Genomic DNA, 13,355 nt, shown 5'->3' on the forward strand with positions numbered 1-13,355 from the left:
TAACGCCCCAGTCTGACATCACAATATCTGTTGATGGCACTTCAATCACCCCTGTCCCCAAGGCACGCAACCTAGGTGTAATACTGGACATGACTCTCTCATTCAAACTACACATTGACAAACTGTCCTCCTCTTGTCACCCCCACCTAAAAAAAACATCTCCCACATCTGCATTTTTTTTAACACAGGACACTACCAAACTTCTTGCGGATGTCTTGTTTACTTCAGGACTAGAATACTGCAACTCTTTGCTCTGTGGCCTACCCAATAACTGTTTGGCCCCTCTACAGTCCATCATGAACTCTGCTCCACGACTCATCTACCTCTCCTCCCGCTTCTCCAGGCCTATTCCACTCTGTCAGTCTCTTCACTGGCTGCCAGTTACTCAAAGGATACAATTCAAAATCCTGATGCTTGCCTACAAAGCTGTTTACAACTTAGCTCCTTCTCATCTAAATAAACCTATTTCCAGATACCATCCTATACCCAATCTCCACTCTTCTAACAATATTCTACTGTCTTCCTCCCTGCCTACAAGACTTCTCTCAATCTTCTCGCCTCCTCTGGAACTGCCTTCCGAAACACATCTGCCACTTACCCACACTTACCTTTTTTAGGCACAACCTAATAACTCAACTCTTCAAGCAAGCATACTCTTTTAGGACACCTTGGCAAGTGACCACCATTTGACCACCACATATTGTACTATCCCTTAATCCTTTAGACTGCATGGACAATTAGACAGGCCTTTTTTTCCCATTTTTGTCTGAGGATACTGTGTAATATGCGTCCATATCTTCCACCATTATGTAAAATTCTGTAATTTATTTGTTCGCTGCATAAGCTGTAATCCACCATCATCTTGTACTGTTAACTGTTTTAGTTTATGTTGTATTGTTATACCTTTTAATCTATTGTACAGCACCATGGAAGATGCTGCCACTATACAAATCAATAATAATAATGGCACACTCGTGCCTGGTAAGTTTGGTTTCTTATAGTGAAGGATTATATGGCAGCAGTTTCAATTAGTAGCTACAAACTTAGCAGCGGTTGTGGCATCATTTAGCGGCAGGTGGACCAAATTAGCAGGTTCAATAAGTGGCTATAAGTTTAGTGGCGGTAGCAGTGTAACTTAGTAGTGGCAGGCATAGAAAGGGGGGAGTTAGTGTTTGGGTAGGCAGAGGGTAGTGTTAGGCATAGGTGGTGGGTGTTAGTGTTAGGTGTTTGTAGAGGGGGAAGTATTAGGCATTGGTTAGTGTTAGGAAGAGGTAGAGGAGGGTCAATCTGAGAGTTAGATTGCGATAGGTGATACATCTGGCTCAAGAGGAAGTTTCAGCATTACTGTGTACCAAAATTTCCAAGCGCTGTTATTACATGTACACATGGAAGCTATGCTGGGAATTAATGACATCTAGCGAAATAATTCATACAGCTGCTTATTAAGGAATTGGCAGCTAATGGTTTTCTTTTCGTAATACTTTTTGAGTGAAAAAATGTTTACGTTAGGAGAATTTTGGAATGTCTATAAGGTGTCCTCATTCTAAAAGGTATGAATTTAAACACTGTCACTGCAGTAACTCTCTCTAATGTATACGCCAGGACGGGTTCATTATTTTACTTTAGCTCAGCTTGAAAAAGTTAAATTTTTAGTCTCTGCAAGATTCCTGCTGTCTGTCTCCCTGAATGAACTCAGTTCAGATTGTATTTATGTTGGTGGCAGTCACGAACACGTGCACATTGTCGATTATGACCATTTTGATTTCTTCTTCCCTGCTTCCAGACATGTTACACATACTGTATCTTCAGAAGCAACATTTTGTTGAAAATATTCATAAAGCAGCGGTTAATGTACAGTAACTCTTTAGAATATCTTACATTGCTGAAACAGAAGAATGTAAATTAGGTTACAAATCTCTGTATTTTTTTTGGGGGGGAGGACAGTTAGGACTTGATTCAGTAAACCGTGCTAACCCAGTTAGCACGTGTTCAAGGTTTTTGAGCGCAAACGTGCGCGCTAGAGGTTTTAGCACGCATGGTTCGTGTGAAAACTGTACAAATCCCATGTTGAGATTTATCGAACGTACAGTGTTGTGCTTCACGCACACTATACTTAACGCATGCACGGCATTTGGTTCGCGCGAAGTGCGGGTTAACCATTGTGTCATCACACGCAGGGCGTTGCGTTTTGCACAATGCGCACATAACGTAGTGACTACAGCGCTTTGCCCGTTGTTTAGATAAATTTGTGTATTGAATTTAGCTATGGTCCATGTGAAAGCAATCTCTGCGGCATAATAGTTTGTGCGCGCGATTGATTACGCGCAGTGTGCCATTAAGTTTCTAATTTATTTCAGTTGTACAATTTAGTGTTTGTGTATAAAAGGTTTGTTTAGAGGCAGGGTTCTTGTGGGTAGACATGGATAAAGGCAGGAGACAGCAAGTCAGAAGAAGTGAGCGTTTGCAGGCGTCTTCTGAGGTGCAGTCACCCACCCAAACACCCGCTGAACCTCGGCGTAGTGGCCGCACTGTTGGCCACACTGACAGGCATGGCCGCAGTGAAAGGCCTGAGTGTTGCCGTAGTGCCAGCTGGAGTCCCGGGCGCCGCAGTAGAAGTCGTAGTTGGAGTCCTCTTAGTGGGAGTCCTCGAGGTGGCAGTCACCACTGTCGCAGCCCCAGCCCCCGTTGGAGCCCCCGTGCTCATAGCTCGGGCAGCCACGCCTCTTCGTGGGGGACAAGTACCCCACAAGGCAGGGTAAGGGGGATCCGCTTCTCTGAGCAGGAGAATTTGATTCTTTGTGAGGAGGTGGTCCAGCAGTTTCCGGAGTTGTACGGGCATCTGTCTGGTAAGACAGATGTTCGTACAAAAGAAAGGCTGTGGGCCACAATTCGAGCAGCTATCCGTGATGTTGAGGGGGTGGACAGAACTGCGCAGACATGTCGCAAAAGATTTACAGACATCAAGCTCAAGCTGCACAAGAAGCTCACCAAGCTGCGACATTATGCGTACGTTTTTATGTATGTATGTATGTACTGTAATTAGTGTTGGGCGAACATCTAGATGTTCGGGTTCGGGCCGAACAGGCCGAACATGGCCGCGATGTTCGGGTGTTCGACCCGAACTCCGAACATAATGGAAGTCAATGGGGACCCGAACTTTTGTGCTTTGTAAAGCCTCCTTACATGCTACATACCCCAAATTTACAGGGTATGTGCACCTTGGGAGTGGGTACAAGAGGGAAAAAAATTTAGCAAAAAGAGCTTATAGTTTTTGAGAAAATTGATTGTAAAGTTTCAAAGGAAAAATTGTCTTTTAAATGCTGAAAATGTCATGTTTCTTTGCACAGGTAACATGGTTTTTACCGCCAGGCAGTCATAAATGTAATAAAGAGAAGAGGTTCCATAAACAGGGACCGGTAACGCTAACCCAGCAGCAGCAGCAGCACACGTGATGGAACAGGAGGAGGCGCAGGAGGAGAAGGCCACGCTTTTTGAGACACAACAACCCAGGCCTTGCATGAGGACAAGAAGCGTGCGGATAGCATGCTTTTTACCGCCATGCAGTCATAAATGTAATAAAGATAAGAGGTTCAATAAACAGGGACCGGTAACGCTAACCCAGCAGCAGCAGCAGCACACGTGATGGAACAGGAGGAGGCGCAGGAGGAGAAGGCCACGCTTTTTGAGACACAACAACCCAGGCCTTGCATGAGGACAAGAAGCGTGCGGATATAGCAGCAATGCTTTTTGCCGCCATGCAGTCATAAATGTAATAAAGAGAAGAGGCTCAATAAACAGGGACCGGTAACGCTAACCCAGCAGCAGCAGCAGCACAGAGCACACGTGACGGAACAGGAGGAGGCGCAGGAGGAGAAGGCCACGCTTTGAGACACAACAACCCAGGCCTTGCATGAGGACAAGAAGCGTGCAGATAGCATGCTTTTTACCGCCATGCAGTCATAAATGTAATAAAGATAAGAGGTTCAATAAACAGGGACCGGTAACGCTAACCCAGCAGCAGCAGCAGCAGCACAGAGCACACATGATGGAACAGGAGGAGGCGCAGGAGGAGAAGGCTACGCTTTGAGACACAACAACCCAGGCCTTGCATGAGGACAAGAAGCGTGCGGATATAGCAATGCTTTTTGCCGCCATGCAGTCATAAATGTAATACAGATGAGAGGTTCAATAAACAGGGACCGGTAACGCTAACCCAGCAGCAGCAGCAGCACAGAGCACACGTGATGGAACAGGAGGAGGCGCAGGAGGAGAAGGCCACGCTTTTTGAGACGCAACCCAGGCCTTGCATGAGGACAAAAAGCGTGCGGATATAGCAATGCTTTTTGCCGCCATGCAGTCATAAATGTAATACAGATGAGAGGTTCAATAAACAGGGACCGGTAACGCTAACCCAGCAGCAGCAGCAGCACAGAGCACACGTGATGGAACAGGAGGAGGCGCAGGAGGAGAAGGCCACGCTTTTTGAGACGCAACCCAGGCCTTGCATGAGGACAAAAAGCGTGCGGATATAGCAATGCTTTTTGCCGCCATGCAGTCATAAATGTAATACAGATGAGAGGTTCCATAAACAGGGACCGGAAACGCTAACCCAGCAGCAGCAGCACACGTGATGGAACAGGAGCAGGCGCAGGAGGAGAAGGCCATGCTTTTTGAGACACAACAACCCAGGCCTTGCATGAGGACAAAAAGCGTGCGGATATAGCAGCAATGCTTTTTGCCGCCATGCAGTCATAAATGTAATACAGATGAGAGGTTCAATAAACAGGGACCGGAAACGCTAAACCATCCCAGATGTTCATTGGTCATGTTACTTGGTTGGGGTCCTGGAGTGTTGCGTAGTCATTTCCAATCCAGGATTGATTCATTTTAATTTGAGTCAGACGGTCTGCATTTTCTGTGGAGAGGCGGATACGTGAACCTTGCAGGCAACGGCATTCTTCAAGCTTCGGGTTATTTTGCTGACCACGTGCTCATGCAACTCAGGCACTGCAGAGCGCGCAAAGTGGTAGCGGCTGGGAACCACGTAACGTGGGATGGCCACTGACATCATGCCCTTGAAGCTGTTTGTCTCCACCACTCGATATGGCAGCATTTCGCAGGCCAGAAGCTTGGCTATGCTGGCTCTTACTGCCACGGCCCGGGGGTCATTTGCTGGCAATTTCCTCTTGCGCTCAAACATCTCCGAGACAGACAACTGAACCGTAGGGCTGCACAACGAAGGGCTGTTGGTTGTTGTGTTTGATGAACACTGGGAGACCTCAAGAGCACTACTCCGGAAAGTGACAGTGTCAGCGTCATCTGATTTTTTGGAATGTTTTGAACCACGCAATGGCTGGGCTACTGCTGCTGCTGAGGCGGGTCTGGTGGTGAGTCTGGTGAACCCAAGGGAGGCAGTGTTGCTGGTGGTACCCTGTCCTGCCGCGTTTGCCCACAGAGTGGGATGTTTGGATAGCATGTGGCGGCTCATGCTGGTGGTGGAGAGGTTGTTAATACTTTTCCCCCTGCTCAGGCGGGTCTTGCACACCTTGCAAATCGCCATGGTAACATCCTCAGTGCAGTCTTCAAAGAAAGCCCAGAATTTGGAGCACCTGCCTTGCTGGCGATTTCTGTTTGCGCCTCTTTTGCCTCTCACTTGAACTTCCACGCTTGTGGTGCCTGAAATTGCGCGCCGCCTACCTTGTGGCACAAGGCGAACTCGTGCAGCAGTGGGTTCTTCAACAGACTCATCTGTGCTGCTGCTACGACGGCGATGTTCTCGTTCACAAACAAAATCTGGGTCTATGTCCACATTGTCCATACCCTCCTCTTCCATCTCCTCAAACTCGTCATATGTCATTGTGGGGGGCCGCCGCCGTGGAGTACAGCTCCCCAGCACAACCGTCAGGGGAAACACCTCTTCCCTTGCCCCTCCCTCTTTCACCGGATTTCTTCCTCATTTCACTTATCCTTACAGTACACGCTGACTGGCAGCAGTACAGTGGCAGTACAGAAATGCTATACAGTGGTGGGTGAGCGGTGTACCACTATTGCCAGCAGCGACACAGAGCACAATGCTATACAGTGGCGGGTGAGCGGTGTACTACTGTTCCCAGCAGACAAAGAGTGGCAGTAAACACAATGCTATATAGTGTGGCTGAGCCGTGTACACAGAGTGGCAGTAAACACAATGCTATATAGTCTGCTATATAGTCACCCCGAACGGGGTGATGTTCTGCAGCACCCGAACAGTGGCGAACACTGTTCGCCCAACACTACTGGGAACGCAGATTTTAGTACCTAAACACACGATACAACATGTTTTCCGGGGTCGGACTCTGAGGCACATACAGATGGTCCCGATCATCATCCTCATCATACAACTCTTCTCCTGAGTCTGACCCACCCACCACCTCTGCCACCCCAACATCCCCAGACACAGTCACAGACCCCTCATCGTCCTCAACATTAACTTGGGATGCTGGCCTGAGCCCGACCTCCTCCTCCACATCAGGCCCCATCATCCCCTCAATGGCAGCCCTCATTAATCGCTCTGGCGCCGGACCGATGGACACAACGTTCTCCTCCGGGGAGGGCTGCTGCTGACCACTGGCTGCTGGGGTGGATGTTATAGCTTGCGTGGGGCGTTGGCTGTTGCTGTTGTTGGGAGTGCTGCTCACAGCGGAGGTCTCTGAGGAACTCATGGTGAGCTCATATAGTGGTTGACGGTGAGTGGAGTATTACTGATCCCAGCAATATACACACTGACTGGCAGAGTACGCAATGCTATATAGTCTGGCTGAGCCGTGTACACAGAGTGGCAGTGAACAATGCTATATAGTCTGGCTGAGCGGTGTACACAGAGTGGCAGTACACACAATGCTATATAGTCTGGCTGAGCCATGTACACAGAGTGGCAGTAAACAATGGTATATAGTCTGGCTGAGCGGTGTACACAGAGTGTCAGTAAACAATGGTATATAGTCTGGCTGAGCGGTGTACACAGAGTGTCAGTAAACAATGGTATATAGTCTGGCTGAGCGGTGTACACAGAGTGTCAGTAAACAATGGTATATAGTCTGGCTGAGCGGTGTACACCGAGTGTCAGTAAACAATGGTATATAGTCTGGCTGAGCGGTGTACACAGAGTGTCAGTAAACAATGGTATATAGTCTGGCTGAGCGGTGTACACAGAGTGTCAGTAAACAATGGTATATAGTCTGGCTGAGCGGTGTACACAGAGTGTCAGTAAACAATGGTATATAGTCTGGCTGAGCGGTGTACACAGAGTGGCAGTACACACAATGCTATATAGTCTGGCTGAGCGGTGTACACAGAGTGGCAGTACACACAATGCTATAGAGTCTGGCTGAGCGGTGTACACAGAGTGGCAGTACACACAATGCTATGTAGTCTGGCTGAGCGGTGTACACAGAGTGGCAGTAAACACAATGCTATATATAGCGTGGCTGAGCGAGGTGCACAGTGGCAGTACACACAATGCTATATAGTCAGGCTGAGCCGTGTACACAGAGTGGCAGTACACACAATGCTATATAGTGTGGCTGAGCGAGCGGTGTACTACTATTCCCAGCAGACACAGAACAGTAAACACAATGCTATATAGTGTGGGTGAGCGAGCGGTGTACCACTATTCCCAGCAGACACAGAACAGTAAACAGAATGCTATATAGTGTGGCTGAACGAGCGGTGTACCACTATTCCCAGCAGACACAGAACAGTAAACAGAATGCTATATAGTGTGGCTGAGCGAGCGGTGTACCACTATTCCCAGCAGACACAGAACAGTGAACAGAATGCTATATAGTGTGGCTGAGCGAGCGGTGTACTACTATTCCCAGCAGACACAGAACAGTAAACAGAATGCTATATAGTGTGGCTGAGCGAGGTACACAGAGTGGCAGTAAACAGAATGCTATATAGTGTGGCTGAGCGAGCGGTGTACTACTGTTCCCAGCAGCGACACACAATGACTGGGGGGGACCCTGGCTAGCGTGGCTGGAGAGCGAACTACCCTGCCTGCCTACCCAAAGCTAAACCCACAGAGAAATGGCGGAGATATGACGTGGTTCGGGTATTTATTTACCCGAACCACGTGACCGTTCGGCCAATCAGAGCGCGTTCGGGCCCGAACCACGTGACCCGTTCGGCCAATCACAGCGCTAGCCGAACGTTCGGGGAACGTTCGGCCATGCGCTCTTAGTTCGGCCATGTGGCCGAACGGTTTGGCCGAGCACCGTCAGGTGTTCGGCCGAACTCGAACATCACCCGAACAGGGTGATGTTCTGCAGAACCCGAACAGTGGCGAACACTGTTCGCCCATCACTAACTGTAATCAAGGGAATTGTATGAATATTTACAGGTATAATAATGCACAATGCAACTTAGTGGGATATGTGTATAGTAATAGTAGGCCACAAGTACATCAATTACTAAATGTTGTTAATGTCAGTTGCCGGGGATTGCTTGTGATCCTATGGGTTGAATGTTTTTTGCTTTACACTCTCAACCAGCATTGCTCATAAATGTACATTTGCTTTTTCGTTCTGTGTTGAGTAGCTGCATGCTTGTTGCTGGTGTGATAGTGAAATTTGTGGGTAACCTTTTCACAGAATGTTATGCTGTCAAGTGCAATGTTGAAATGTTAAAATAATAAACTCTTCCTACATGGAAGGCTCAGAATAGTTTGTCTGTAAAGGAAAACTGTAGTGAAAGGTGGCTGCCACATTGATTTCCCTTTAAGCAATAGCAGTTGGCTGACTATCCTGCTGATCCTCTGACTTAAATACTTTCAGCCATAGGCCCTGAACAAGCATGCAGCAGATCCAGTGTTTCTGACATGATTGTGTGATTATAATTTAATGGCTGGTTATATAGCATTATATTTCATTAATAGCACTGGTTCAGGTGGTGGTCCGCCTGCTTCTCTAAAGCTGACACCGTATGAGGAGGTGGTTGAGCCCTTTATTCAAACAGAGGCGCTACATGGGATACCAGGGGGCTATGATGCTGATTTGCCCAGCTTACCATCCTCAGAAGCAGGTAATTGATGAAGCTGCATTTTTGTATTAATTTTTTTCCCCTTACATTAAAATTGAGTTACAATCTTACCATTATACATTCCTGTAGATGAAGGTACATCTAGGGGTACACAGCCCAATTTCCATCCCACAGAGGACATCGCTGAGTCAGCTGAGGGGGCATCAGCTGCAGCAGCAACTGCGGGTGAAACTAATTTATATGTGAAATTGAAAAAATGTGATAAAAAGGGTTGTGAAGTGAGAGTGATATGGTGCATGCCATATTTACCTTGTTTTCCATTATACATTTATATAGTTGCTGTTGTGCCTGGTTCTTCTGTTGCCAACATTCAAGGGCCAGATGACATCCCCGGATCATTTGAAGGCGCCTCAGCTGCAGTGGAAATTGATGGTGAGTGTTTGTTTGTTTTAAAATATTGTAAAGAAAGGCAACACCTGTCCTGATTATATTGTTGGATTTAATATTGTCTAATTCACAACATAAATAAGCATGCTGCTAATTTAATCACCATTTTAAATCATGTGAGAAAAGCATGATGTTATGCATGCTTGTTTAGGGGCTATGGTTAAAGGGACATATACACATTGTCATTTTAAATCATAATGGATTGTATGCAATCCAATATGTTCCCTATCTATTTTGGTTAAATTATAAATTTTGAGAATCAGTATAATGGTGGCCATACATTGTAAAAACATTTCACACAATCTTAACATTTCTATATAGTATAAGGGTAAAATAAGTGTATATAGTGAAAGGATAATGTAGGCAGTTCCCTTATACTACATAGAATTGTTAAGATTGGATGAAAAAAATTGTACCATGTATGGCCACCATTAAATAGACTTTAACGTAATGCACATTGTACATGTTGAATGGAATGCAATATAATTACTGTTTACAATTTCAACATCATAAGACATGCAGTAGATGTGGCTGTATTGATTTGTACATATGTTTTTTGAAGAAATGTTATTAGTTTTTATTTTTAAAATAACATGCATGCTATTTTGGGGTTAATTATACAGCCACTACGTTTTTACATTTTATTTATAGATGACATGGCTCAAGAATTTGTCTTGAATTTGGAGCCCATATTTCCTGAAACAACATCAGCTGGCGAATGTTCAAATGTTCACACATGACATTCTTATCTTTACAAAGATGACCTTAATCTCCCTGGCGGTATGAGGGTTTTTTAACTTTTTTTTTTTTTTAGCATGTAGCTAGCCTAGCGCTAGCTACATGCTTCTCCCCTCCCTGCGGCGTCCCCACCTATGCGCTGATCGCCACCGGCGCATATGCCCTTCCGGAAATCCCGTTCTGAGGGCTTCCCCCGTCGCCATGGCGATGGGCCGCGATGACATCACCGACGGCATCGAAGGCGTGACGTCAGATGGAGTCCTGATCCACCCCTCAGCGCTGCCTGGCACTGATTGGCCAGGCAGCGCATGGGTCTCAGGGGGCACCCTCTGATGCGGGAAGTAGCGGCGAATCGGCGCGGGCGGTGGCGATCGTCAGTAATACGCAGCTAGCAAAGTGTATAAAAAAAAAATATGCAGATCGGCCCAGCGGGGCCTGAGAAATCCTCCTGCGCGGCTTACCCCATGTCCAGCACGGGGTTACCGCTAAGGAGGTTAAAGGACACCTGTGAAAAAAAAATTGTAACCCACTATAGTATAGATTTCGCTTTCTCTATAATTATAATTAGTGCCCATTCTGTTAGCAAAACACTAGCGCTTTTGAACCGTTTTGTTTGGTGCATTTTTGTGTAGCACAGTTCATATATTGTTACAGTGACGGTGCTACTGGAAATAAAAAGCATTGAAAATGTTATAATTTAAGTAGGCCTCAGTTATTTGGCCTGAGTTTTATGTAAAAGGCTTGTCCGCAGAGTATGCCTTTAAAATAAATAGAGTTTCTTGTGATGCATCCAGAAGCATCTCAGTGTCTGCGTGTAGCAGATGATACACGCAGATACTGAGAACATGTTCCTGAAAGAAGGCCACAGGCCTACACTGACCTCAACATGTACACCACAAGAACAATCAACATAGGCCATGTTTACCAAAATACCACATTCCAGTAAGTAAGGGAAAAGTGACATTAAATATTAATAGAGTAGGTGGGTATTATGACACCACGAGGGGGCGAAGCCAATAGTCGGGTCTGGGGGATGGCGAAGATGAGGTCACATTTAACTCTTTCCTAGTCGGTATTAAAGACCCGGGACGGGCGGACAGAGCTCTCTGATTCCTGCTCTGCTTCCTACTTTCCTGCTATGCTGACTGGGACCTCTAAGTATTTACATTCTATATGTAATCTGATATGATGTATGCTGTACATAGGTAGTCTAGTGTAACGTAGGTTAGAAAGAAGGTAACTGACTAACATTCAGGAGGAAGGTTAGTCAAGAGCTGTAACGCCAAGGGACTGAAACAATGAAGACTTCGCTTTGCTAGGATGATGAACTATATCTGTATATCTGTGTAGTGAATAAACTCCTTAAATATTGAAGAAGCCTGAGGAAAGTCTATCTCCTGCTTGCTGTGTTGAGAGTCAAGTTATCTCACAGTCCGTGAGACGCAACTATAAGAAGTGCTGGTGTCGAAACAAACAAGGTGATTTATAACAGAAAAGTGGTTTCATTTTTAAATTTTGTTAGTGGTTTGTCCTTTTTCAAGAATTTACATTGAGGTATAAAGGCATCTGCAAACCGCTGAAATGCTGCAGGAACCAGGTAAGCTACAAAACTCCACATGCTTGTGTGCACCATCCCATTGAGCTACATTAGGCCACCGTTTACATAGGCAGCAGTGTTTTGGAATAGCCTTGCAAAAATGCTTGTTGTGCACCAGACCTTACACGGTGTAATTGTTTATGGTCAATGGCAATTTTTTTGCTATATGTCAGAGCCAACATCTATCAACTATTGGGCATTTTTAGCTCTTTCCTGCTTGCAGAACCCCTTTTTTGCTAGTAAAGTTTTTGATATTTAGAAAACCATATCACAGAGTGTCACACTGTACTCACTGCGTATGTGAGTCAGTATAGAGTCAGCCACTTACATACGTGATATTCAAGTATTTCATGCAGCAAAAGAAAAAAGGCAGCATAGTTTCCAGTGTGCTAGATACTGAAGATACCCTTTTATATGTCTTCGTGTCACATGTAACTTCTGTAAACCTTTACCATTTGCTTCATTCACTTACTAGGTGAGGGGCCATGTTTGGAAGAAATGTGCAATTTGGAGGAAGAAGAATTTGAAGCTGGACACTTGGATCTACACATTTCTTCAGATTCCAATGACACACAGGACCTTGCCTCGCCAACATCTGTGGAAGAGGACTCACTGCAGCGGACAGAGATGGATGTACGCTCCCGTACTTCCAACACTCCTCCATCACAGTCCCGGCAAGATGTACACACAGCAAGGTGGCACTCTCGCCAGTTCCTGCAAAAGACTATCGGAGGCTCATGAGTGAGCACATGACCCAATTCCATGATGATCTTGGTGAGCTACATGGAACTGGTAGAGAAATATTGGCCACGTTGGGGCAATGGACCAATGTGGCCGAAGGCCAAAATGTGATATTGGCATGATTGAGCGAGGTTCAAAAGTGCCAAAATGTCTTGCCCGTGGCCAAGAAACACAAAATGTGGCTTTACAACACCTGGCTGAGGCACAAGAGTGACAAAATGTCATTCTGTTGCGTTTGGCCGATGTTGCAGAGGCCCAAAAAGATTTAATTAGCCCTTTTGTAAGTAAATAATTTGTTTGAGCACCATTCCAGTTACTATATTTGTTTTTGTTTAAATATGCCTTCTTAATGTAACAAACATGTCGCAAGAGGTTAATATGACTAGTTTTAAATTCACCCACTGTAGGATGGACTAACATATTGGCAAACACATGCATGCATGCAGATGTCAAAATTTACATACAACCATATGTGTTCACTAACACTATATTTGTGTTATAAAATATACCTTTATTATATTAGAATTATCTCTGCATGTCAACTTTTAATCCACAAATCACCTGGGGGCATTCCTACTTTCAAGATTGCAATATGTCTTTGGTAATAAATTTTGGGGATTGATTACAGTGATTGGTGGCAGTAACATGAGTAGGTGCACACAATTACCTTTACTCAATCCATTACTCAATCCACCGCAAGTTGCTTAAATTAAAATCCTAAACAAACACAATTAGTACACTAATTAAAACATTATCAAATGTTCATTTTTTTTAACACTAGGCAAGTAGGCCATAAAATAAAATCTTTTTTTAA

At 45.4% G+C, this 13,355-nt stretch overlaps 1 protein-coding gene across 1 annotated transcript; it reads left to right on the plus strand.

Annotated features, from left to right (window-relative positions):
* The first annotated feature begins 2,419 nt into the window (after positions 1 to 2,419).
* On the plus strand, positions 2,420 to 13,066 carry LOC137504770 (uncharacterized). Its single transcript, XM_068233355.1, has 5 exons — positions 2,420 to 3,006; positions 8,915 to 9,060; positions 9,148 to 9,243; positions 9,355 to 9,450; positions 12,276 to 13,066. Exons 1-5 carry the CDS (start codon positions 2,420 to 2,422, stop codon positions 12,539 to 12,541), a joined length of 1,191 nt encoding a protein of 396 aa, XP_068089456.1. The 3' UTR covers positions 12,542 to 13,066.
* The last annotated feature ends 289 nt before the right edge of the window (positions 13,067 to 13,355 follow it).

The sequence above is a fragment of the Hyperolius riggenbachi genome, chromosome 4 (genome assembly GCF_040937935.1).
Source record: "Hyperolius riggenbachi isolate aHypRig1 chromosome 4, aHypRig1.pri, whole genome shotgun sequence".
NCBI classification, from domain to species: Eukaryota; Metazoa; Chordata; class Amphibia; order Anura; family Hyperoliidae; genus Hyperolius; species Hyperolius riggenbachi.

What these genes read in the sequence shown, in the direction of transcription:
- LOC137504770 (XM_068233355.1), top strand. Translation starts at nt 2,420, where the DNA reads ATGGATAAAGGCAGGAGACAGCAAGTCAGAAGAAGTGAGCGTTTGCAG. An exon ending in ACCAAGCTGCGACATTATGC is followed by an intron (nt 3,007 to 8,914) that starts GTACGTTTTTAT and finishes TTTCATTAATAG; the next exon opens with CACTGGTTCAGGTGGTGGTC. An exon ending in AGCTGCAGCAGCAACTGCGG is followed by an intron (nt 9,244 to 9,354) that starts GTGAAACTAATT and finishes ACATTTATATAG; the next exon opens with TTGCTGTTGTGCCTGGTTCT.